The 27,270-nt window shown below is 42.9% G+C and overlaps 2 protein-coding genes across 3 annotated transcripts in view; both read right to left on the bottom strand.

Annotated features, from left to right (window-relative positions):
• LOC105497818 (cathepsin S) overlaps positions 1–12,373 on the bottom strand; it is a 68,252-nt gene extending 55,879 nt beyond the window's left edge. Inside the window, exon 1 of the mRNA XM_011769222.3 lies at positions 12,355–12,373. The gene's annotated coding sequence lies outside the window, so the exon portion shown is untranslated. The remainder of the gene's footprint in view (positions 1–12,354) is intronic.
• A 272-nt stretch (positions 12,374–12,645) lies between these two features.
• LOC105497819 (cathepsin K) lies at positions 12,646–26,013 on the bottom strand. Of its 2 annotated transcripts, none has more exons than XM_011769224.2 (8): positions 24,643–26,007; positions 23,171–23,291; positions 22,586–22,708; positions 22,345–22,500; positions 20,510–20,728; positions 15,993–16,158; positions 15,619–15,724; positions 12,646–13,335 (listed from the first exon to the last, which is right to left on the bottom strand). In XM_011769224.2, exons 1-8 carry the CDS (start codon positions 24,696–24,698, stop codon positions 13,236–13,238), a joined length of 1,047 nt encoding a protein of 348 aa, XP_011767526.2. In that variant the 5' UTR covers positions 24,699–26,007; the 3' UTR covers positions 12,646–13,235. The 2 variants fall into 2 exon arrangements, with proteins under 2 accessions (XP_011767526.2, XP_024653733.2); XM_024797965.2 differs by lacking the exon at positions 12,646–13,335 and adding an exon at positions 13,411–14,265 and having other exon boundaries at positions 24,643–26,013.
• Positions 26,014–27,270: the final 1,257 nt, after the last annotated feature.

The raw sequence follows: 27,270 nt of genomic DNA, 5'->3' as shown, positions 1-27,270 counted from the left end.
GAGTGCAGTGGCACAATCTCGGCTCACTGCAACTTCTGCCTCCCAGGCTCAAGCAATTCTCCCACCTTACCTTCCCTAGTAGCTGGGACTAAAGGCACGTGCCACCACACCTGGTTAATTTTTTTATTTTCTGTAGAGATGGGGTTTCATTATGTGGCCCAGACTAGTCTCAAACTCCTAGCCTCAAGCGATCTGCCCATTGTGGCCTCCCAAAGTGCTGGGATTACAGGCATGAGTCACCACGCCCAGCCTGGCCTCAAATTTTAAAAATTTGTAGGTTCCATTTGGTAAAGAAATCAGTGTCAGAAGTAATGCTAAAATCTTATAATAGGAAAAGAGATCCACTAATATAGCCTATGGTTATTAGATTTGGGCTACTTTTAATCATGGAATAATCTTATGTATTGGTGTAAGAGTTGATGAATGACTTTACCTGTATGAATTGTAATATTCAAACTGCAAACATTTTGCATCCCTTTTGTGACCTCATTTACAGGCATTTAAATTGTGCTGCAATTCTGCTTTGCCATTTAATAAAAACCTGTTTCAGGAAAAAAAAAAAAAATCCAGTTTTGTATTTTATACTTATAGCACATCTCAATTTGAACTTTTCAGTGTCACATCTCAAGTGCTCAATAGCTTCTTGCAGTTAATGGCTACTGTATTAGACTACTCAGGTCTAAGCCCTCATCGCTTCTCCAAAAGCAGAGTTCTGATCAAAAGATTTCCTGTTTTGGCCAGGTGCAGTGGCTCGTGCCTGTAATCCCAGCACTTTGGGAGGCTGAGGCAGGAGGATTGCTTGAGCCCAGGAGTTCATGACCAGCCTGGGTGACATGGTGAGGTCCCATCTCTACAAAAAATACAAAATTTAGTTGGGTGTGGTGGCATGTGCCTGTGGTCCCAGGTACTCAGGAGGCTGAGGTAGGAGGATTGTTTGAGCCCAGGAAGTCAAGGCTGCAGTGAGTCGTGATCATGTCACTCACTGCATTCCAGCCTGGGTGACAGAATGAGACTCCATCTCAAAAGATATAGAGGTAGATACAGAGAGAGAGACAGAGAGAGAGAGAGAGAGAGATGGAATAATATATTTAAAATATATTATAATACAATTATCTATTTCCGGTTTCGGCACTGTGGCTCACAACCTGTAATCCCAGCACTTCGGGAGGCCAAGGGAGGGAGGATCCCTTGAAGCCAGGAGTTCTCAAGACCAGCCTGGGCAACATAGTGAGACCCTGTCTCTACAAAAAATAAAAGCCAGACACAGTGGTATACCCCTGTAGTCCCAGCTACTTGAGAAGCTGAGGCAGGAGGATCCCTTGAGCTCAGGAGGTTGCCACTGCACTCCAGCCTGGGTGACAGACTAAGACCTTCTCTCTAAAAGAATAAAAACAAACAAAAATATTTTCTGTGTCAAAACTCTCCAATAATTCCATATTGCCTAGTAATTTGAACCAAAGTCCTTATTCCAGTATTTCAGATGCTGTACAAAAGCATTGCCGTATCTTTACAGTTTCATCTTTGCTATCCTCACACAAGAACCTTATACTCCAAGCAACTAGTTTTCTTCATATTTCCAGATCATCTATGCTTGTCACCCTCTGCACTGTTGACTCACTTAATGATCATAATAATCCTAGCTAACATTAGTTGGATGCCAATTATATGCCAATGAGTGTGCTAGACTCTTTGTGCATTATTATTTAATCTTCACAACTCTATGAGGTAGATATTATTATCCTCATTTTACAGGGGAGAAGTTAAAGTTCTGAGAGGCTAAGTTGTTTAAGAGGACAGAACTGTTCACTGACCTAGAAGAGAACCAACCTTGTTTTTAAAGTAGTGCATTTCTAAAATTATCATGTTGCCTCCCTCTTTCTGGAACTTCCTTTTCTCATTTCTGCCTCTTGAAATTCTGCTCCTCCTTCATGGACCATTTCTGAAAATAGCTCTTACAAAAAGCCTTTCTTCGTCAGGCATGGTGGCTCACACCTGTAATTCCAGCACTTTGGGAGGCTGACGCAGGTGGATCACCTGAGGTCAGGAGTTCAAGACCAGCCTGACCAACATGGTGAAACTCCGTCTCTACTAAAAATACAAAATTAGCCGGGTGTGGTGGCGCACGCCTGTAATCCCACCTACTCCGGAGGCTGAGGTGGGAGAATTGCTTGAACCCAGGAGGCAGAGGTTGCAGTGAGCCGAGATCACGCATTGCACTCCAGCCTAGGCAACAAGAGTGAAACTCCATCTCAAAAACAAACAAACAAAAAGACTTTCTTTATCCCCAACTTGATGTCACTTTTTGAGCTTCTACCAAGCTTTGAGGCTTTGAGGCTCCTTGTGGCAGACACATAGACTGAGTGCAGAAAAACCATCCTCTTAATTTTCTGCCTATTATGATAACTATTTGTATTTTTGCATTATGTAACTACCTGTTAGCCCATAAAGTACAGGGTCCCTGTAGGCCCTACTCTTCTTCGTATCCTCCACAGTATATGATGCGATGGTAAGCAGACACTAAATAAGTATTTTCTGATGATTTAAATTATTTCAGCACCTTCAATCCAGTCTGTTGTGTAATCTCATCCTGCACATCACTGCCAAACTGTGCTCCTAAAACACATTTTTATCATGCCGTTTTCTAGAAATGTTCTCTGTTGCCTGCTGCATGAAGTCCTGGACCCTGCCTTCCAAGGCTGTTTCCCCATGCTCTGGCCCCCTTTCCTGAGCATTTTACTCAATTTGTTTTTGTTTTTGTTTTTGTTTTAAAGAGGGAGTCTCGCTCTCTTGCCCACGCTGGAGTGCAGTGGTGCGATCTCAGCTCACTACAAACTCCACCTCCTGGGTTCAAGCAATTCTTCTGCCTCAGCCTCCCGAGTAGCTGGGATTACAGGCACACGTGTCCATGCCAATTTTTGGTAGTTTAGTGGAGACAGGGTTTCACCGTGTTGCCCAGGCTGGTGTTGAATTCCTGAGCTCAGGCAATCTGATGGCTCATGCCTGTAACCCCAGCACTTTGGGAGGCCGATGCTGGTGGATCACTTGAGGCCAGGAGTTTTAGACAAGTCTGGCCAACATGGTGAAACCACGTTTCTACTAAAAATACAAAAATTCATGCCTCATCTGTAGTCCCAGCTACTTGGGAGGCTGAGGCACGAGAATCGCTTGAATCCAGCAGGCAGAGATTACAGTGAGCCGAGATCGCACCACTGCACTACAGCCTGGGTGACAGAGCGAGACTAGTCTCAAAAAACAACAACAACAAAAACAAACAAACAAACAAAACCCCAGATTTTGAAAACTCAGCCTCTGCTGTAGCCAGGCTGGTCCCATGGACCTCCCCAGTTGCCCAATCATTCTTGTCTCCTTTCTAGAATGGCTCTCTCCATTCCTTGGCCTCTTTGTTCTGCAAGATCCACTTGAGTACTGCTCCTCACAGAGCCTTCTCTAACTACCCCAACTCCTCTTCCCTCCAGCTACGCTTTCATGACACAAATTGTACCACGAAATTCTGATTCTGTATTTGTAGCACATAAGATAGTTTTATCTCACTAGCTAACTTGAAAACACAGGATCTTGTCTTACTTATCTTTGTATTGCACTGTGGCTTAACACATATTTAGATAATAACCAATAAACATTTATTGAATTAACTTTTCCTAATTATAATATTCTATATGGTTTGTCTTCATTTCTGGTTCATCATGATTTGGCAGTGGCTTCTGAGGCTTTAAGCCTTATGTTTCTCTTTGAATCTCCTCCTGGTATGTAAAAGTCTGTAAACACATACAGTGTTTGAATACATTAGGGGAACATGTCATTAGATAATCTATTCTTGTATCACTTAAGGTTTTTTATAAACTTAAACATCATCCTGTGACATTCCAAAGCTGCAAATTGGATTTTTGCACAGTAAATTGCCCTGAAATGGGGCACACTTGTTGCAAATTTATTTTGGTAGCAATTACAAACAAAAAAACAAGGCAAATGTTTTGCACAAGAGTTGCACAACAACTAAGTCTTATCCAGAATGCTGTGCAACACTAAGTCTTATTGGGAACGCTGACTCCCTTTTATCACAAACAAGGAAACATCTCCTGAATAACGTGGAAAAGGAGAAATGAAAGCAAAATAAGGAAGCTTTGTCCCCACCTGTTACAGTTGTGCCTTCTCCAGCTTTTGAAGTCACCATCTCTTAGCTTCATGCCCCCTGAAAATCAGCTGCTTAAAGTTTCTCTATCTTATTTAGTCTTTGCGTGTGTGTGAGAGACAGTCTCTCTCTGTTACCCAGGCTGGAGTGCAGTGGCACAATCTTGGCTCACTGCAACCTCCACCTCCACATTCGAGCAATTCTCCTGCCTCAGTCCCCCCAGTAGCTGGGATTACAGGCACGCCATCATGCCTGGCTAATTTTTGTATTTTTTTTTTTTTTAAGTAGAGATGGGGTTTTGCTATTTTGGCCAGGCTGGTCTTGAACTCCTGACATCAGGTGATCTACCTGCTTCAGCCTCCCAAAGTGCTAGGATTACAGGCGTGAGCCACTGCGCCCTATCCTTATTTAGTCTTAAAGAAGAGGATTTTGAATTTTAGGATGATACCGATGCTAGCTCTAGTCTCTGTTAATTTACCCAAGTGTGCTAGGAATTTAATAACAGACATTATTTTCGTAATAAAATAGCTCACTTCTTACTGACCCCACTGTCCAAGAAAAGGACGGAGGTGAGGTGAGGAATACCCTTCATGGACTGTAGGAGAATACGGGACTAGAAAAGATAATTTTACCATAATGTTGAGTTTCCCCCTCAATTAACTTTATGTTAATATTATGCAATAACTATTTCTGAAGAAAGAAAACAGAATTATTGAGTCATTAGGGAAAATAGGAATGTTCTGAATTGAAATATATATTATTTCTGATATTCTGTATAGCTTATCTGCTTGGTGCATTATTTGATCCTAGTAGACATCCCCCATTATCCTACAAGTACTCCCTGTCACCTAGCAATGCGTGCTCAAAGAAGGAGCTTAATTTTACCAAGAGAACAAAATAAGACATGATTAGTGAGTACTCTAGAAGCCAATGATAAGCTCCCTCCCCTAACAAATGAATAACAACAATTGGTGTGACATATTTGATGTGTTACATTAATTACAAGGTAAGTCACGAGAAATTTGTTACTAATAAAAAAGTACCAACATTTGAAAGTGATATGTTTAACAATTAGAGCCGATTCAGCAGATGATCCCTATAATAATATTATGTTGATGTATGTGCATTCCAGCATGCTTTCTGGGAGAGAGAAGGAGAGAATTATGGGTAGCTACCAGCGACTGACATTATTTTGTGAGCGTGTCCATGGAAATGTGAACAAAATCTGTCCTCTCTATAGTAATATGGGAAAGTTGGGAATAGCTAAGCTAAAAGATGTTGGAAATATATATTTTTTTTCTCCAGCTTCCATTCCTCCTCCTCGTAGTAACAGCACTCTGATTTTAAAATGGGGAAACCCCGACACTCCTGGACTTAAGATAGAACCAATCTTACCCCTAGCTTCAAGAGTGGGCATAGGTCCCAAGGTCAGCCTGTCAAAACTTTGTATCCCTCTGGCTACAATGACTGGTTGGGGAATGAGCATGTGACACAATCACAGCCTGCAAGACCTGTATCACGAGGTTCTTTGTTGCAAAGAAGAGTAGTCAATTTTGGCTGACTCAAAATTTGGTACAAGTTACAAACTCTAAAATGTGGAATTGGCTGAATGGAGGGCGTGGGGATAGGGCAATGAAGACTCTAGTCCAAACTGGAAATTATGAATTCCTGAAATATCTGTTGCCTATTGTTTTGGGGTAAGACCACAGGCCCAATGGAGTGTGGTATGAGAAGAAATGATAGTGCCCGGCGCAGTGGCTCTCCCCTGTAATCCCAGCACTTTGGGAGACAGGCGGATTGCTTGAACCTGGGATTTAGAGACCAGCCTGAGCAACATGGCAAAACCCTTCTCTACAAAATACTTGCTGGGTGTGGGACACACGCCTATAGTCCCAGCTAGTCGGGAGGCTGAGATGGGAGGATCACTTGAGTGCAGGAGGTCAAGGCTGCAATGAGCCAGGACTGTGCCACTGCACTCAAACCTGGGCAACAGAATGAGGCCCTGTCTCAAAAAAAAAAAAAAAAGAAGAAGAAGAAGAAGAAAAAGAAATGATAGGAAAAATTCAGCATATTGGCATATGTTGGCTTCTTTTGTAGGTTTTAGAAAGTGGCCGGGCACAGTGGCTCACACCTGTAATACCAGCACTTTGGGAGGCCAAGGCATGTGGATCACCTGAGGTCAGGTGTTCGAGACCAGCCTGGACAACATGATGAAACCCTGTCTCTACTAAAAATACAAAAATCAGCCAGGTGTGGTGGCGGGCGCCTGTAATCCCAGCTACTCAGGAGGCTGAGGCAGGAGAATTGCTTGAACCCGGGAGGCAGAGGTTGCAGTGTGCCAAGATCACACCACTGCACTCCAGCCTGGGCGACAGAGCAAGACTTAGTCTCAAAAAAAAAAAAAAGAAAAAAAAGAAAAAAAAAAGAAAGAAAGAAAAAAGAAAGGATACAAGAAAGTTACTTAGTAACTTAATCTGAAAGTTTTCTATCTAAAAGCATAGAAAGAATAATATATCACTTTGCTAAGTGAAGTTCTCTCTGCCTATAGCCTGTAATATCAAATCCCATCGTTTAGAGCCCTATAGGGTAGAAAAAGCACCAAACTGGCCAGGCATGGTGGCTCACACCTGTAATCTCAGCACTTTGGGAAGCTGAGGTGGGCAGATCACTTGAGATCAGGAGTTTGAGACCAGCCTGGCCAATATGGCAAAACCCCATCTCTACTAAAAATACAAAAATTAGCCGGGTGTGGTGGTGGGAGTCTATAATCCCAGCTACTCTGAGGCAGGAGAACTGCTTGAACCCAGGAGGCAGAGGCTGCAGTGAGCCAAGATTGTACCACTGTACTCCAGCCTGGGCAACAGAGAAAGACTCCATCTCAAAAAAGTACAAAATAAAAAGCACCAAACTAAACTTAATGCAGAGGCAAGGAGGCAAAAGATTCAGCAAGAAATAAGACCAGAGTTCCAGGGTTTTGTCATGCACCTCCAGCTAAGCATTTTCCCAGAAAAGAGGGCATAGCTCAGATTATGGGTATAGGTCTGCTCTTACGGCTTTTATTTTGAGCTTCTTTTTTTTTTTTTTTTTTTTGAGACGGAGTCTGGCTCTGTCGCCCAGGCTGGAGTGCAGTGGCCGGATCTCAGCTCACTGCAAGCTCCGCCTCCCGGGTTTATGCCATTCTGCCTCAGCCTCCCGAGTAGCTGGGACTACAGGCGCCCGCCGCCTCGCCCGGCTAGTTTTTTTTTTTTTTGTATTTTTTAGTAGAGACGGGGTTTCACCGTGTTCGCCAGGATGGTCTCGATCTCCTGACCTAGTGATCCGCCTGTCTCGGCCTCCCAAAGTGCTGGGATTACAGGCTTGAGCCACCGCGCCCGGCCTATTTTGAGCTTCTTAGGACAAGTACCATTAAATGGAGGTTAGGGGGATGGCACCGCATTGAGGTTGATTCCTAGGAGTTTGAAATTCTCAGATTTAAACATTTTATCTAGAAAAACACTTTTTGGGTGTGACAACTCAGACCAAAAGCTACTGAACTTTTATGGGAACGTATTGCCAAAGAAACCCCAGGCCCAGCAATCTATTGTACTTTCTAGGTTTCCAATTTGTACCACAGCTAAAGTTGAATAGGGCATGCCCAGAAAGGGCATTTCCATGTGCCCATCTCTGGCATAGCCATGAAGAATAAGAGACAAGTAAGATCCTCTAGCAGGAAGAAGCAGGAGCCATGCTAGACCATAAAGAAGATCCTCATAGAAAGCGAGCCTCGAGTTTCCCAGTTACCTCGCCAAGGAACTCATTCTACTGCCAGGCAGGAAGTCTTCCATATTCCTGCCTAGCAGGACATAATTTATGCTACAGATCAACGATAACTGTGTGCTATTTTTCATCCATTCTCCTCTTTCCAGAATTAGAGTTTTCATTATAATTACTCGGTTCCTCTCCATTTTTTTTTTTTAAGATATATTGGCTGGCCGGGCGCGGTGGCTCAAGCCTGTAATCCCAGCACTTTGGGAGGCCGAGACGGGCGGATCACGAGGTCAGGAGATCGAGACCATCCTGGCTAACACAATGAAACCCCGTCTCCACTAAAAATACAAAAAAATTAGCCGGGCGTGGTGGCGGCGCCTGTAGTCCCAGCTACTCGGGAGGCTGAGGCAGGAGAAAGGCGGGAACCCGGGAGGCGGAGCTTGCAGTGAGCCGAGATCGCGCCACTGCACTCCAGCCTGGGCAACAGAGCGAGACTCCGCCTCAAAAAAAAAAAAAAAAAAAAAAAAAAAAAAAGATATATTGGCTAAGATAGTTTAAGTTTTACCCAGTATAAGCGAATCTGACCACTTCTCTCTCCCTCTACCATGACCACACAGTTTAAGTTCCCACTAGATTTACGTAACAGCCCTCTAACTTCCCTACTTCCATGCTACACTCTGCCCTACAGTCTATTCTTCCCTGTACCCCAGGTCACATCACTCCCCTGTACAAAACTCTCCCATTACTCTTTCATTTATTTAACAAATATTAAGCATCTGCTTGCCAGGCCTCAAGGAGCCATATCCAAATTTGAGAAAGAAATCAGAAAGAAATTATCAGCCAGAAATCCTGGTCTTAGAGTTGAACACAGTAACCAAATGAGGCCCTGGGTTGTCTCTCACTGGGGAAGAGGTGTTGATAAGCACTCTTTTATACAGGCAGGAGCATTTTCTGAACAACTCCTTATTTCTAACAGCATTCTAATTTTGTTTAGGGAACCACTTTCCATAACACCACAGGCTGAAATGAAGTCAGACAGGTGGCCTGGGCCAGGCACGGTGGTTAATCCTAGCACTTTGGGAGGCTGAAGCAGGTGGATTACTGGAGTCCAGGAATTCGAGACTAGCCTGGGCAACATGGCAAAACTTCATCTTTACAAAAAATACAAAAATTAGTTGGGCGTGGTGACATGTGCCTATAGTCCCAGTTACTCAGGAGGCTGAGGTGGGAGAATCGCTTGAGCCCAGGAGGTCGATGCTGCAGTGAGATGTAATTGCTCCACTGCACTCCAATCTAGGTGACAGAATGAGACCCTATCCTAAAAAAACAAAAAACAAAAAACAAAAAACGGCTGGGCCTGGTGGCTCACGCCTATAATCCCAGCACTTTGGGAGGCCGAGATGGGTGATCACTTGAGGCCAGGAGTTGGAGACCAGCCTGACCAACATGGAGAAACCCTGTCTCTACTAAAAATACCAAAAATTAGCCGGGCGTGGTGGTGAGCACCTGTAATCCCAGTTACTCAGGAGGCTGAGGCAGGAGAATCGCTTGAACCCGGGAGGCGGACGTTGCAGTGAGCTGAGATCACACCATTGCATTCCAAACCTGGACAACAAGAGCAAAACTCCATCCCCCCCCCCCAAAAAAAAAGCCTGGGACCAGATCATTCTGCTTGTAGGCCACTTAAGACTTTTGTATTATATTCTAAGTTCACTAAAATATAAACCCAATGAGGTCATGAATTTTTGTCACTGTTGAATTACCAGAACAGTGCCTGCCTCATAGTAGAGACTTAATATTTGTTAAATAAATGAAAAAGTAACGGAGAGTTTTGTACAGGGAGAAATAGACTGTAGGGCAGAGTGTAGTGTGGAAGTAGGGAAGTTATAGGACTATTACATAAGACTAGGGGGCAACGAAGGGAACTTAAACCGTGTGGTCATGGTAGAGGGAGAGAGAAATGTCCAGATTCATATTATATTTTGAAGAGGCAGGGACAGAATTTGCTAATATGGACCATAAGAGAAGTAGAGAAGAGTAACAACAAAATGATTAATATTTAATTTGGAATCACAAGGCTAAGTAATAAAGTGGTTTTTTTTGTTTGTTTGTTTGTTTTTGAGATGTAGTCTCACTCTGTCGCCCAGGCTGGAGTGCAGTGGTGCGACTGCAGCTCACCACAACCTCTGCCTCCCAGGTTTAAGCGATTCTTGTGCCTCAGCCTCCCAAGTAGCTGGGATTACAGGCATGAGCCACTGCACCCAACTAATTTTTGTATTTTTAGTAGAGACAGGGTTTCATCATGCTGGCCAGGCTGGTCTCGAACACCTGGCCTCAAGTGATCCGCCCGCCTCGGCCTCCCAAAATGCTGGGATTACAGGCATGAGACACCACGCCCGGCCTCTTTCTTTCTTCTTTCTCTTTTACCTGAGATGGGGTTTCACCATGTTGCCCAGGCTGGATTCAAATTTCTGGGCTCAAGCGATCCTCCCACTTCAGCCTCCCTAGTAGCTGGGACTATGCAGGCATGCCACGGTCCCAGCCAGGATTTTCTTTTTATGGCTGAATAATATTCCATTGTGTAAAATATTATCACATTAAGCTATTTATTCATCTGTTAATGGACACTGGGTTGTTGCTACCTTTTGGCTTTTGTGAATAATGCTGCTAAGAACATTGGTGTATGAGTATCTGAATCCCTGCATTCAATTATTTTGGATCTATACCTAGGAGTGGAATTGCTGGATTATATGGTAATTCTATGTTTAAGTTTTTGTGGAACCAACACACTGTTTTCCACTGTAAGTACACCCTTTTACATTCCCACTAACAATGTACAAGAGTTCCAGTTTCTCCACATCCTCATCAACACTTGTTACATTCTGGATTTTTGTGGTTGTCGTAACAGCCATTCTAATGGGTATGAAGTGTATCTCATTGTGGTTTTGGTTTACATTTCCTTATAGGCTAGTGATGTTGAGCATATTTTCATGTGCTTATTTACCATCTGTATATCTGTTTTGGTGAAATATGTATTCAAGTCCTTTGCCCATTTTTTATTTTTTATTTTTATTGTGGAGTTGTGGGAGTTCTTTGCATATTTTGGATATTAATTATTTCATCAGATATATAACTTGTGGATATCTTTTCCCATTCTGTATTGTCTTTATCCTCTCTTAATAGTGTCCATTGGTGCACAAAAAATTCTAATTTTGATGAAGTCCAATCATCTAACTTTTTTTTTTAAGCACCCTAATTTTTTTTTATTAAGCACCCTAATTTTTCTTTTTTTTTATTAAGCACTCGCTCTGTCACCCAGGCTGGAGTGCAGTGGTGTGATCTCAGCTCCCTGCAACCTCTGCCTCACAGGGTCAAGTGATTCTCCTGCCTCAGCCTCCCAAGTAGCTGGGATTACAGGGGCCCACCACCATGCCTGGCTAATTTTTGTATTTTAGTGGAGACAGGGTTTCACCATGTTGGCCAGGCTGGTCTCAAACTCCTGACCTCAGGTGATCTGCCCACCTCAGACTTTCAGAGTGCTGGGATTACAGGCATGAGCCACGGTGCCCAGCCCTAATTTTCTGTTGTTGTTGCTTGTGCTGTGGTGTCATAACCACTGCCTAATTCAAGGTCAGGATGATTTACCCCTGTTCTAAGAGTTTTAGCTTTTACCTTTAGGTTTTTAGCCATTTTGAATTAATGTTTTATATGAGATGGAGTAGTGTTCCAACTTCATTCCTCTCCATGTTGTTATTTGGTTGTCCAGCATGATTTTTTGAAAAGACTATTCTTTCCCACCTTGAATTGTCTTGGCACCCCATGTCAGTTGAATGTGGTTTATTTCTACACGTTAATTCTATTCCATTGATCTATATGCCTATCCTATGCCACATTGTCTTGACTACTATTGGTATGAAGTTAAGTTCTGAAACTGAGAAGTGCAAGTCCTCCAACTTTGTTCTTTTTCAAGGTTGTTTTGGCTATTCTGAAGCCCTTGAATGTCCATATGAATCTTAGAGTCAGCTTGCCAATTTCTGCAAGGAAGCCAGCTGGGATTTTAATACAAATTGTGTTGATTCTGTGGATCAATTTGGGGATTATAGCCATATTAACAACAGTGTCATGTTGGATGCAGTGGCCCACACCTATAATTCCAGCACTTTGGGAGGCCGAGGCGGCCAACATAGGGAGACAAGCTGGTCTCAAACTGCTGGGCTCAGGTGATCCTCTCACCTCAGTCTCCCAAAAAATAATTTTTTAAAAATCAGCTAAGCATGGCGGTGTTCACAGTAGTCCAAGCTACTTAGGAGGCTGAGGTGGGAAGAACTCTTGAGCCCAGGAGATCAAGGCTGCAGTGAGCTATGAGTGCCACTGACTCCAGCCTGGGCAACAGAGGGAGACCCTGACGACAGAGAGAGAAAGAGGCAGAGCGAGAGAGACAGAAAAGAAAAACTAACCTTACAATGTTTTTCAAGACTCAAGTTTCCATGTCACGCCTCATGTCTCCCCTCAGGCAGAATTAAACATTGAGATTTCCTTATATCCACTTAATCCCAGAAATGTAGTACAGTTCTTGGTACAGAGTAAGCACTCAATATATATTGGCTGAAGGAATGAACAAATAAATGAATTGGGATGAATTGTTTATGTGACAGTCTCTACAACCAGACCGTGAGTGCAACAAGTACAGAGAAAACGTTCTATTCATCTTTTTTCTTCCAGCACCTAGCACAGTATCCAACACAAAATGAATGTGTACTAGATGCTATTTATTAAACTGTAGACAAGAGATAAATACTTTATTTCAAAAATGCAAAGAAGGGAAGATAAATCACATTTCTTTTTATCATGTAAACTTGTACCAAAGATTTATGAATAGATTTATGAACTGGAGTGGAAAACACAGACATTTCTACCTTGAGGATATAGAAGGGAACTTAGGAAGTGAGAAGTCAGGTCACCCTAGTCCTCTAGGGTGCTTAAAGCTAACTAGTCCTGTGAATGAGGATCTAACCTATGTGAAAATCTCCAGCCTCTACCTGTACAGCATCAGCCCTGGGACAACACAGTCAGGGGCAGGCTGTAGTCATATCTCTTAGCCTAAGAGTACACACCTGTCAGGGAAAGTCCTGATGGCCACAGTGAAAAAAGTCATGGGTGGAGAGAAGCAAAGTAGGAAGGATCATTTGAAGCACAAACAAATGGGGAAACTGAACAGACAATCTCAGCATCACCACATCTGCTTCAAAAATCGCACACCAACTCCCTTCCAAAGTGCATCGTTACACTGCACCATTGCAGAAGAAATGGAAAAGCAGGATGATTTGGCTGGCTGGAGTCACATCTTGGGGAAGCTGGCCAGGTTGGCAATGCCACAGGCGTTGTTCTTATTTCGAGCCATGAGGATATATCCTTTGTTTCCCCAGTTTTCTCCCCAGCTGTAAGACCAATCAAGAAAAGTACTTAGTACTCTTAATTTATTTATTCATTAAAATATTTACTAAGTATTGTGCGAGATACTGATGGTACACAAAAATGAATATGATGGTTTTTACCTTTAAAGAGTTTAAAGTCAAGAAATAGGAAGAAGGCATAATACTACAGGTATCAAAGGAGGGAAGATTCCTTCTGATCAAGAGAATCTCAGAGGCTTGATGTAAGAGATGGCATTTAAGCTGAGCCAAAAGGCTGAGTAGAATTTCGACCTGTGGGAAGGGGATGCCAGTGGAAGGGTGTGAAATGAACAATAGAGGCAGGAAAGTGTGGGGCACTGTTAGGATCATGTAGCTGAAAAACAGTGTGCCTAACAGGGTGTAGTGGGAGAGATGTCTGGAAAGGCGGATTGAGACCAGGTTGAATTACCTTTACTGCAAGGTTAAACAGCTTCACCTTTACTCTGTGACCCATCATAGTGGAGGAGCCAGTAAGGGATTTTGAGTGGGAGAGTGATATGATCAGAGCTGTATTTGGGGAAGATTAATCTTGAAAATGTAAGTTTAGAGCATAAGAAAGAGGCTGAAGCTGGTGATCTTGATTGGGGAGTAAACCCTATAGAAGAGATGGATGAAACTATGAGAGTAGATGAGATTATTAAGGAAATGAGTGGCGAGACTAGAAGACATGAGAGATGACGTGAGACACAGGAGAGAGAAAGAGGAGAGAGGAGAGACTGTCTGTATATCTTCTTGAATTGTTTTCAGTCCTCTTTCCCCAAGCAGCAACTTCTCTAATTACCCAATACATTTTATTTAAAACCTGTACTCTATCCCCACTCTCCCCTTCTCTAGGGGCCCCCAGTGCTCCTGATCCTGCCCGGGTATGTCCTTTCTTCCTCCCAGCTCTCTTGGAAGTATCTCCACACATGGCACCTGATGATGAAAGAACAGGGTAAGTGCTTAGAGCTGGGAGTCAAGAGAAGGGACAACACAGGACAGAAGCTGTGGGAGACTTGGGAAGATGCTCAGGTTCATCTTGAGTTGGAACTGTGATATAAAAAGTTGCTTCAGGTTTGAACAACACCACTGCGTGAGTCTGTGAGCTCCCCAGAGTCTAGGGCTCCTGTTCCTTGGAGGGCACTAAGGACAGCAGATTTAGCCAGTGCTGCTGCCAGGTTAATGGTGATCAGCCAGGAAAGGAAAACTATAATTCTTATCAATCTGCCCCTCCCCAAAAGTCACAAGGTGCTAAAGAGAAATGGAAAACAAGGTACCCTGGAGTTTTCTTTGTTCCCCAACACAGGAAAGTAAACACCAACTTTTTTTGTTTATATCTTATTTCTAAAAAATGTTTCTCTTCACAATCTTTGGCAAGTTCTTATATACGTGTATCCTAAGTGTATCTTGAAGGGAAAAAACTGTTCAAAGGAGTATTAAACCTTTACGCTGTTGCCCTGTTGTTAAAGACAGACTGCTAATGGAAACCACCCTAAGAAACTGATCATATTAGAGACAAAAGAAAGTAAAAATATGTAATTTCAAAGCTCCTGCTGATTCTCTGTACTGCTTTATCTCGTGGTTAGTTACGTCTATCTTACTGGGCTCTGAGCTCACTGAAGGTGTCACCTGCTCATTGGTTTGTGTATGTCACTAAGCATCTTGCACACAGGGAGTATCTGCCCAGCACATAATTGAGCACTATTGTCTGGCAGATATGGTTTAGATGTGTGTCCCCTCCCAGTTTCATGCTGAAATGTGATCCCCAATGTAGGAGGTGGGGTGTAGTGGGAGGTGTCTGGGTTATGGGAGTGGATTCCTCATGAATGGCTTGGTGCTATCGCCTTGGTGATAAGTGAGTTCTCACTCTATTAGTTCATGCAAGAGCTGGTTCTTTAAAGAGTTGGCACCTCCCTCTCTCTCTTGCTCCCTCTCTCACTATGTGACATGCTTGCTCCCCCTTTTGCCTTCTGCCATGAGAAAAAGCTCCAAGGCCTCATCAGAAGCTGAGCGGATACTAGTGCCATGCTTCGTATAGCTAAACAAACCTCGTTTCTTTATAAATTACCCAGTCTCGGGTATTCTTTTGTAGTAATGCAAAATGGACTAACACACTGGCCATTAAGTGTTGGACTCAGAATTAAGAGCCTCTGACTGAGAAGATAGAAGTGAGAAGCCTGAGATAATTTTTTCTTGATTTGGGACAGAGAAAGGAATATCGGGAAGCTGGAGGTGAGGTTGAGTGTTAAAAGGGTGATTGAATAACAAAAGTAGTGTTCCCATCATTACCTGTTTTTAATTATCCAGTGCTTGTTTCCCTTCTGGATTCCATATCCCACTGCCAAAACCGCATGGTTCAGATTATCGCTATTGCAGCTTTCATCATAATACACACCTAGAATACAAACTATCAGTGTGAGGCTCTATGAAATCCAAGGGTCACCCTGTGGATCTCCCAGTCCAGGAGACTCTCTGTAGAATTCCATCCCTGTCAGGAGGGTTTACCACAGAGATGCTGCTCCGTACTGCAGCAGTTGTTAATTTCTCTCTGGCTGCCTCCATCTGAATACAAAAACTAGTACTGAAAATACCCAAGGTCCTTCGAGAAGCCATCAAGCTTGTATCATAAAAGACAGTGATCTATAGGATCAGCAGCTTCTTACCTTTGCTGTAAAACTGGAAGGAGGTCAGGCTTGCATCAATGGCCACAGAGACAGGTCCCACTCGGGCCACTGCCCTCTTCAGGGCTTTCTCATTCCCCTCGGGGATCTCTCTGTACCCTCTGCATTTAGCTGCCTTGCCTGTTGGGTTGTACATACAGCTCTCCTCCTGGAAGAAACAAGATTGTAATAGAAGTAGGACAAAGCAATAGGCAATGAGTCAGTGAGTGAGAAACTCAACCAATATTTTGAGTGATGCCAGTGAACTAACAGAGGCAGCAGTCTAGGGTTTCTAGAGAGGGTCTGTTCTTCCTCACAAAAAAGAATATGAAAAGAGGATTCCCGCCTTCCACCACACATAAAAATCAACTACAGGCCGGGCGCGGTGGCTCACGCCTGTAATCCCAGCACCTTGGGAGGTCGAGGCGGGTGGATCACGAGGTCAGGAGATCGAGACCATCCTGGCTAACATGGTGAAATCCCGTCTCTACTAAAAAAAATACAAAAAAACTAGCCAGGCACGGTAGTGGGTGCCTGTAATCCCAGCTACTCGGGAGGCTGAGGCAGGAAAATGGCGTGAACCTGGGAGGCAGAGCTTGCAGTGAGCCAAGATCGTGCCACTGCACTCCAGCCTGGGTGAGAGCGAGACTCCAGCTCAAAAAAAAAAAAAAAAAAATCAACTACAGGTGTTTTAAGACATAAATGTGGGAGGAAAACCTGTAAAACAGTAGGGAAAGATTTCTGAAATAAGATTTTTTTTAAAAGCATAAACCATCTTCTGGCCACATAGTATGTATTAGCCTCAGGGGGCAGGAAGGCACCAGCTTCTGTGTGGACAGGAGGCCAAGGTCAAGGTTTAGCTAGAGGGAAGACCTGGGCCCTCTGCACCTATATCAGGGGAACTGGTGTGATCCTTGTGCTCTCATCAAAGATGAAATATGAAAGTATATAACATGACGCTAAAATAGATTAAAGAACTTAGCAATTTAGCCTATGACTTCCAACACTATATTTTACAGGTAGTTAGCAATATTTCGTTGGGAAGCCACAATTATGGAATCGAATAATAGCCCATGTCAAGGTGGTGTATTCTTTTCAGCAATTCATTTTCCTACAGACTACCCCTTCAGAACCCTAAGGTTGCATCCACAAGAATATACTATCTACTACTCAGGAGGCTGAGGCAGGAGGATTGTTTGTGCTCAGGAGTTTGAGGCTTTAGTGTACTATGATCATGCTGTGAATAGCCACTCCACTCCAGCCTGTGTAAGATAGTGAAATATCCTCTAAAAAAATACGTTATCTAACATTATCTAAATATTAACAGCAATAGCAGCATTTGCTGTGCTATTTTAAGATTACAGTGGTCTACTGCCTTGATATTTTTCAATATGCCTTTGTTTCTGCCATGTGCTCCAAATCCCTGATGCCTCCTGGTGCCAAAAACTACACAGAATTACAAGTGAAACAGAATATCTTGGAAACTGACTCAAAAAGATGTTATGTGATGATACTTTAAAGTCAGAATAACCTGCATTATAGCTGGAACAAACTTATAATACCATCCCTTTAAAATGTTATCTGGCTGCTGCCCTATCAGATCTCTTCTTTTTTATCTTTTTATTTTTTGAGACAGAGTCTCTGTCATCCAGGCTGGCGTGCAATGGCATGATCTTGGCTCACTGCAACCTCTGCCTCCTGGGTTCGAGCAATTCTCCTGCCTTAGCCTGCCGAGTAGCTGGGATTACAGGTGTATGCCATCACACCTGGCTAATTTTTGTATTTTTAGTAGAGATGGGGTTTCACCATGCTATCCCTGCTGGTCTCAAACTCCTGACCTCAAGTGCTCTGCCTGCCTCAGTCTCCCAAAGTACTGGGATTATAGGTGTGAGCCACCATACCTGGCCAGATCTCTTCTTTTTTAAATTTTGTTTTTTCTTACCTTTCTCCATTCATAAATGAATAAAACACATTGCAAAAATTGCAAAGGAAAATTAATCATTTTACTATATTAAAATTAACTTTTCTAGATTGAAAGACATAAAGAGAATGAAAAGACAAACCTCAACTTTTAAATACATAGTACTGGTATCCAAATAGTCTTTTTAAACTTTTAAGAATTGCTAAGAAAGAGAAAAAACATCCCAATTAAAAATGGGTAAGAGGTGGGGTACGGTGGCTCACACCTGTAATCCCAGCACTTTGGGAGGCCGAGGCGGGTGGATCACCTGAGGTCAGGAGTTCAAGACCAGCCTGGTCAACATGGTGAAACCCTGTCTCTACTAAAAATACAAAAACTAGCTCGGCATGGTAGTGGGTGCCTATAATCCCAGCTACTCAGGAGGCTGAAGCAGGAGAATCGCTTGAACCCAGGAGATGGAGGTTGCAGGGAGCCAAGATCGCATCACTGCACTCAAACCTAGGCAACAAAAGCAAAACTCCATTTCAAAAAAAAAAAAAAGAGGTAGGCCAGGCATGGTGGCTCACATATGTAATCCCAGCACTTTGGGAGGTGGGAGGATTGCTTGAGCCTAGGAGTTTGAGACCAGCCTTGACAACGTAGTGAGACAATGTCTCTATCAAAAAAAATTTTTATTGTTTTTCGGGACAGGGTCTCACTCTGTCACCCAGGCTAGAGAGCAGTGACATGATCATAGCTCACAGCAGCCTTGAACTCCCAGGCTCAAGTTGTCCTCCCAACCAGCCTCCTGAGTAGCTAGGACTACAGGTGCACGCCATCATACCTGGCTACTTTTTTTTTTTTTTTTTTTTTTTTTTTTTTTTTTTTTTTTTGAGACGGAGTCTTGCTCTGTCGCCCAGGCTGGAGTGCAGTGGCCGGATCTCAGCTCACTGCAAGCTCCGCCTCCCGGGTTCACGCCATTCTCCTGCCTCAGCCTCCTGAGTAGCTGGGACTACAGGCGCCCGCCACCTCGCCCGGCTAGTTTTTTGTATTTTTTAGTAGAGACGGGGTTTCACCAGGTTAGCCAGGATGGTCTCGATCTCCTGACCTTGTGATCCGCCCATCTCGGCCTCCCAAAGTGCTGGGATTACAGGCTTGAGCCACCGCGCCCGGCCCATACCTGGCTACTTTTAAAAAGATTTTCTGTAGAGATGAAGTCTTGCTATGTTGTACCAGGCTGATCTGGAACTCCTGGGCTTAAGTGATCCTCCCGCCTCAGCCTCCCAAAGTGCTGGGATTACAGGCATGAGCCACCATGCCTAGCCTCAACAAAAAAAAAAAATTCAACGATTTTTGAAATTGGTGGGCATGACGGCATACACCTATATCCTAGCTATTTGGGAGATCGAGGTGACAGGATTGCTTGAGCCCAGGAAGTGGAGGCTGCAGTGAACTATGACTGTACCACCACACTCCAGCCTGGGCAACACAGTAAGACCCTGTTTCAAATAAATAAAAAGAAAAACAAATGAGCAAAAGATAAAAACAGTTAATTCATTGAAGAAGAAATGCAAATGGCCAGATAAACACACTGATAAAAAGGTGATTCAATGGGATTTCTTATACATTGCAGGTATAAATTTTTCCAAATATTTTGGCAAACAATTTGACATTATGTAGTAAAGTTGAAAATAGATATACCCTAAGACCCAGACAATTCAGTTCCAAGTCATTATATCCTAGTAAGAAATTCTTGCACATGTGTATGGGAGACATACCTAGGAATGTTTGCTAAAGATAAACATCCCTAGTAGATTCATCTTACCTTTGCTACATACTACTGGTATGAATTACAGTGTCTTATCTCCTTAAGTGTCCATTTCCTCATATATACATTGAAGATAAGTCTACCTTACAGAGTTGTTATGAGATTAAATGAAAAAAAGAAAAAGAAAAAATGCACTAAGGACATGGCTTAGAACACAGTAGCCATCATTTTTATTCTCAAACTTGCTATGCCTATTTCAGAGGTTTCTGTTGTGAAGGCCCCACATTATATTATCTATCAGTCCCAGCCCTATGTGTATAAAAAGACCCTCAGGTTGCCTCCCTTTCAGATACGATTTCCTTCCTATGACTAGAGGATCATGCAGGAGGAACTGAATTAATCCCTTATCTCTAATATGAAGCAACTTGTTTTTTCTCTCATTTTTTACATGTTAGCATGTAAACTTACATAACTTCCTTAAATGTTCTGAAAACTCACACTGAGATCATATAAAATAAAGTCACACAATGGCATGGTGGGTTTGTGGGTTTGTTGTGGGAGTGAGGAATTGAGCAAAGGGTTATAGAACCCTGCTCAGAAGTCTATGGGGTAGGTGGCCTAGCCTCTATTTTCTCTCCATGGCAGAGAGGCAAATAGGAACTATAGTAGCTTAAGCTCCCTAAGTTCCCCCAGATTGTGGAAATCTTCTTAGTCTTCTGTGGGAAATTATTCCATCAAGAAAGCAGGGTAGGGTAACAGAAAACAGTATTTCTGGAATTGTTTCTAGTACAAAATATCATGCTGGGGAAGGAGGAGCCGACAGAGCTGTATAATTGTGTGGAGCAATCTCACCTGTCCCACATATGGGTAGGCATCTTCAGAGTCAATACCCCGGTTCTTCTGCACATATTGGAAGGCATTGGTCATGTAGCCCCCTCCGCAGCCATCATTCTCAGACACACAATCCACTAGGTTCTGGGGACTCAGATTTAAGAGTTTGCCAGTTTTCTTCTTGAGTTGGCCCTCCAGGGCACCCACAGAGCTAAAAGCCCAACAGGAACCACACTGACCCTGAGAGGCATACAGAGAAACTATCAATCTTTGCTGTTTATATTTTCTATATCTTCTCTCTACCTGCCTGAAGAAATTCCATGTGTTCTAAAAATTTCAGCACAAATGTTGTCTTTGTTGTGAGTCTTTCTCTTCCCCTTAACATCTGATGCATTGTTCTACTGCTATTGATTTTTGCTACCATTTTTACTATTAGCTACAGTAAAGCAGTGCACAGTACCAGCTTTGGAGGCAGTTGTCCTGGGTTCTAACCCTGACTTTGCCACCCAGTCGCTATGTGACCCTGGGTAAGTTACTAAACTTGCCTGTGTCTCAGTTTCTCTATGTATAAAATATTGTTATGAAGATTAAAATATTTAAGTCATGTAAAGAGCTAAGAAGTTCCTGACACACAATAAAATCTCAAGAAGTATTAGCTATTATTGTTCATGCAGCTAGATTGTAGGTTTTTCTTTCTTTCCTATTCTATTTTTTTAGATTGAGATTTCCTGAGGACACAGGTTGTGTCTTAGTCATCTTGAATCTCTGCTGCCTAACACTGCACCTGGTTGGTTCTGGGGGTCAAAAAGTGTTTGTTATATGAACGTTAAATCAATTGTTTATCTTGCTGATACAATCCTGTGTTGTTTGGGTTGTGAAAAAACTGACATTCTCATGCTAGTAAGAATGTAAGATTGCAAAAACTTTTTGGGGCTGGGTATTGTGGCTCATGTCTGTAATCCTAGCACTTTGGGAGGCCAAGGCAGGCAGATTGCTTGAGCCCAGGAATTTGAGACCAGCCTAGGCAGCATGGCAAAACCCTGTCTCTACAAAAAATTTTTTAAAAATTAGCTGGGTGTGGTGGCATGTGCCTATAGTCCCAGTTACTAGAGAGGCTGAGGTTGGAGAATCACTTGAACCTGAGAGGTTGAGGCTGCAGTGAGCCATGATTGCACCACTCGACTCCAGCCTGGGTGACAGAGACTCTGTCTCAAAAAAAAAAATAACAATAATAATAATTTTTTGCGGGGGGAAAGGACTGTGACCCAGCAATTCCAATTTTAGGACTTGTTTTGCATAAATATTTGTACATGTGCACAAAAATATATGCACAAGGGTGCTTATTGCAACACTATTTGTAATAAAGAAAAACCAGGCCGCGGTGGCTCACAACTGTAATCCCAGCACTTTGGGAGGCCAAGGCAGGTGGATCACCTGAGGTCAGGAGTTCAAGACCAGCCTGGCCAACAAGGTGAAATCCCATCTCTATAAAAATAGAAAAATTAGCCAGGCGTAGTGGTGCGTGCTGTAACCTCAGCTACTCGGGAGGCTGAGGCAGGAGAATCGCTTGAAACCGGGAGGTGTAGGTTGCAGTGAGCCAAGATTGCACCACTGCACTCCACCCTGGGCGACAGAGTGACACTCTATCTCAAAAAAAAAAAAAAAGGAAAGGAAAAAGAAAAACCAGAAACAACCCAAATGTACAGAAACAAATCAGGTTAAATAACGGAATGGGGAGATGTACCTTAATCCCTTGCCCTCTCTTCCTGGTGCCCTTTCACCTCAAGAACAAAGCAGCAGAAAAAGGAAAAGGTCATGCCAGATTACATATGCACACCCAGAAGAAAGGAGAGTACCTGATTTTTGACAGGAGTAACATATCCTTTCTTTCGATAGTCGACAGAGTCTGGGGCTCTACCTTCCCAGTCTGGGATATAAAGGGTGTCATTACTGCGGGAATGAGAGGCGGGTACTTTGAGTCCAGTCATCTTCTGAACCACCTCTTCATTGGTCTGAGACAAAGAAGAAAGAGGCCAGGCATCAGCAGGGAACAAAAGCAAACGGTGCAGGTGGGACAGGAGCTGAGGCTGTACTTACCATGTCCCCCAAGTGGTTCATAGCCAGTTCATATGTATGGACACCAAGAGAAGCCTCAAGGTTATGGATGGAAATATACTTCAGGTTTTTTTCCCAAATTAAACGCCGAGAGATTTCATCCACCTAAACAAAGCATAGTCAGTACTTGTATAGACCGTGTACAGTTACATATGTCATATTGTGAAGGGTTTTAGGAGAATAAAGGAAACTCACAATCATAAAACTTTACAGTTTAGTTGGGGAACTAACCATGGAATTATTAAGGCCTGCAAGAAGAGATAATACGTAAAGAAATACAACACAAAGCTCTGGAGAGACAGAAAAAATGCTTATAGATGAATAGCATTAATCTTAGAAATCTTCCCAAAAGAGAAATGTAACACACTTATAAAGCAAAGGAAGGATACAATTTGACAGAGGATGATTTGAAGCATAGGAATGAAAACCGTATGTTAACGTGAGTTAGGAAAGAGGGACTGATTTGCTAGGAATAAAGCATTTGGATTGAAGAAGGGAGTCTGCAGCTAAGATGGGAGAGCTCAAGTCTCAGCCCTCCTGCCATGCCCCCTTCAGGACCCCAGGCACCTTGCTGTTGTATTGCTTCCTGTGGGTCTTCTTCCATAACTCCCAGTGGGTGTCCAGTATCTCCTCAGGGTACAGAGCAAAGCTCATCACAGGTAGCAGCAGAACCTTGAGCCCCCACATCCTGCAGAAGAATGTAATTAGGGAAAACTCTTCCATTTGGCAGGGAAACCAAGGAAAACTAGGCTTTATGAGGAAGAGGAAGGTAGACAGAGAAAGGGTGATAAATCAATGATAGTCAGGAGGGACCTGTGTTTAGATAGGGTGCTGGTACATCTGGTTCCAAGTTTTGATCTAGGCAGATGTAGCCATTTCTCTCTCTCTCGGGAGATTTAACCAACACACACACACTCTCTGTCTCTCTCTCTCTCTCACACAAACACACACACTTACACAACCAGTAGGATAGAAACTGGACAATCAGAATGGGCTCAGTGCCCGTTTCCTCCAGGGTCCTCAGCAGGCTTGGAGACAGATAAAGAGCAAGGTGGTAGTGGGGTTCAGAATACACAAAGGAGAGATTTCCATCTAAGTTTTGCTTCCTGATCATTTCTTCGAGGCATTTTTCTCTTTCTAGCCTAAATTCTGGTACTTTCCCAGATCTTGTCAGAAGAGGACAAGGGAAAATATGACAATGTTTCCTGTTTTCTGAGACATTTTCTATCTCCTCATTCTCCTTATGCATTTCTTCCTCCTTTTGCTCTCCCCTCCCTCCTTAGGCAGGAAACTGCCCTAATCTTAACCAGATGCTGCGGGCAAGGTTTTTTATTTTTCCCCTAACAACAAAAAACCACTGTGGCTGCCACACAGGACAAGGAGCCTCAGATCCAAGGTTTGTTAGAAGAATGTTCAGACTGAAAAGCAATGTTCTATGATTATTAAATTCACAGCTTTTCATAAGTTTAGCTAGCTTCACTCATTTCTTGCATTGGCTTGCTTAATTACAACTCCTCCATTTTAAGAACAATTTGCAGCTTGCAGCATGTCATATGGCTTACACAATTGCTTATAGTCCATTTACATGTAATTTTTTCAAACTGGCAAAATGTCCAGTAGGACACTTAAAAGTTAGAGTGTTAAGGGCTTTGAGATGTTTCAGCAAACAGGAAGCACTGAGCTACCACCTCCCCATACCACTCTCCTCCTCCTCCTCACTAGGGAGTTAACCCTTTTGATCCTTGTTGGCCAAAGTAGAAAACACTGCAGAAAGGCCACCCTTGAAGGATAGGCAAATGATTCCCTATATACTTTGCTTTTACTTACAACCATGTATATATATATATAAATCATACAAGGAATTCTACAGACTTCCAGGCAGATTTTATTTAGCCAGGGAATGATCTAAGAAGTGCATCTCAGTTTTCATCTGCAAAGGCTAAAAGTTCATTGTGATTCTCAAGTCACTACATCCCTAATACTCTTAGAGAATTGACAGGAATGAAAAGCTAAAAGATCTAGGAAGTTGCAAATGTTACCTGCTGATGGAACTGTTGTCAGGCTTCGTTTCGGCAGCGAAGTGTGGGCAGACCATCAGGGGTGCCAGATTTATTCCATCAGGATTGCGGAAGTCAGCTCCAGTGGTCGGCTGGAAAATTTGGGTAAGAGGAGGAGGCGGGGATAGAAATGCTGAGAGAAGGAAGGGTAGGGAGGAGGGAAGGAGTCAGTGGATTTGTAGTGTTTGTGTGTGTGTGCAGCATGTGTGCCAGGGTAGGGAGTTGCTAGGTATTTAATCTCACAAGACTGTCTTTGGTGGCAAATAACAAGACCTCAGTATCTATTGACTCAAATAGGAGCTTACCTTCTCTTTTGGTGAGTAAAAGGAAGGACACAGCCCTAGTCTCTCCCATCCTTCTTCTTCAGTATCTTTATTATAACACTGGGGGATTACATCTTTTCCTACCCCTTTCCTGTTATGATTTACCTCTCCAACATTGAAACCTATTTTCAAATTTGTGTCTGACCCTCACCTCTGGGATGCGGGAATGAACATAAAAGGCTATAAAAGAATAATGTAATGGAAGCCATACGCTCTAGAATTCTTTGTATTTTTGTAAGCTTGTTGGTTGCAAGTTGTCATTACTTCCAGGAAGGAGAATAGCTTTCCCAGCCTAATGTGGTTTTGCTGAAGGATATACCCAGAAAGTCCAGATGAAACTGTCTTTAAAAGTAACCAAAAACAGCAGTCCTGGTTATCTATGACAGCACTTGAATCAGTGCCATAAGTTCTGATGGACTCCCATGTGACTCTGTTGCTAAAACCCTCAGGTGGTGGGATGCCCGATAAACATCATCTGTCTCAATTAAAATCCCCAATCTAGGACAAGTCACATGAGCTTCTCCAAATGCTTCCCCAACATCCAGGCATGTGACAGATCATAAGAATCTCGCTGAGTCCTCAAACCACACCCCAAACTTCATTTTCTTCCATAAACAGATGTGGGGAAGGAGGAAAAAAGGCTTCTTGGAATAGAAAGGATAATAAAAGGGATCTGTAATAGACTCAGTTTCTAGCTGGATTCAATGCATAAACCCTCAAGAGTACAGGCTTATGCCTCTGGATTTTAAGAGCTGCTAATGGGCTAGGTGCGGTGGTTCACGCCTGTCATCCCAGGCCTTTGAGAGGCCAAAGCAGGTGGATCACCTGAGGTCAGGAGTTCGAGACTAGCCTGGCCAACATATAGTGAAACCCCATCTCTACTAAAAATAATACAAAAATTAGCTGGGCATGGTGGCACACATCTGCAGTCCCACCTACTTGGGAAGCTGAGGCAGAATAATTGCTTGAACCCAAGGGGCAGAGGTTGCAGTGAGCCAAGATAATGCCACTGTACTCCAGCCTGGGTGACAGAGTGAGATTCTCTCTCTCATTTAAAAAAAAAAAACAAAACATATATATATATGTTGCTAATGAACCAACATAGTCTCCTAGAGGGAAACCAGGTCCAGACTTAAACAGTTTAAATTTCACTCATTTTAATCCAGAAGAGGACATACTGGGGGAAGGCATCCAGATGTGCCCTGGTGGTTTTCAAGTCCCAACTCTTTCCCTCTCTCCCAAGAACCCAGGCAGTGCCCACCCCAAAATCCCCACCTTATGATCAGAGCATTCCTGCTGATGTTACTCAGAATGTGTCAGGATCAGGAGGACAAGTGAGGGGGAGGCGTGCAGTGTGATCAGAACCCTATGATTTCTGATTCCTGAAATTAAAGACACAATGTGCCTTATGTTTGTATGTCTGGAGCTTAAACTATAGATTCCTCTAGTTGTGGGTGCCTGTTGTTTATGAACTGGAAAGGAATGATAAAGCCGCAATCAAGATCACACAACACAATAAATTTTACAAAAGGAAAAAAATATTTTGTTTCAAAATCTTTGCTACATGTCATTATTTTTGCCACTGTAAGGCTTAGCACAGATGCCAGCAATACAGAAATGGCCAACAAGAAAACAAAACAATCAAAAATAAAACCCTGAAGGAAAAGCAAAAACAAAACCCCCAGAGCATCTTCTCGCTATCCTCCCCTTCCCCAAAAGCCCTATAATAACTGTACAACATTATAGTCCTGATCACATTTAAAAACAGTCGATTATTAAAAAACAAGGGTTCCATTGGAAACTCAACTTTTTGGTTTCATAAATTGTGATATAAATATATATGTATACTGTAAGTGTGCACATAGAATAAAAAAATAAACTGTCTCCTTTTTTACTCCACTACATGGCACCGGACTGGAGACAAAAGGAAGGGAAACCCAGCAAATGGACATTACTTTGGCCTCTTCAAGGCCATCCTTGCTCCTCAGTCCCCTATGACTACATTTAATATGTCTTCTCATTAATTCAGTCTTGCACTTTAGCTACTGGCCAAAGCCAATTTTAAAAAAAAAAAGCTGGTATCTTCGACTATTACCTGAGGAAGGTAAAGGGTGAGGGTAGTAACCTGTATCCGCATTTATATGGCTATTGTTAATTACCAAGTGACCCTGTTGAGATGGGTGTCCAGGCCCCATCTATCATACGGAATTATTATACTTGCACTAAAGCAAAACCCAATCTCAAGATTGGAGGGAGCAAAGATGAAAAACCTCTTAGGGCCCGAAAG

This window comes from Macaca nemestrina, chromosome 1 (assembly GCF_043159975.1).
Source record: "Macaca nemestrina isolate mMacNem1 chromosome 1, mMacNem.hap1, whole genome shotgun sequence".
NCBI lineage: Eukaryota > Metazoa > Chordata > Mammalia > Primates > Cercopithecidae > Macaca > Macaca nemestrina.
Note: the sequence above shows the minus strand (reverse complement) of the source record. Positions and strands in the feature narration are given on the sequence as shown.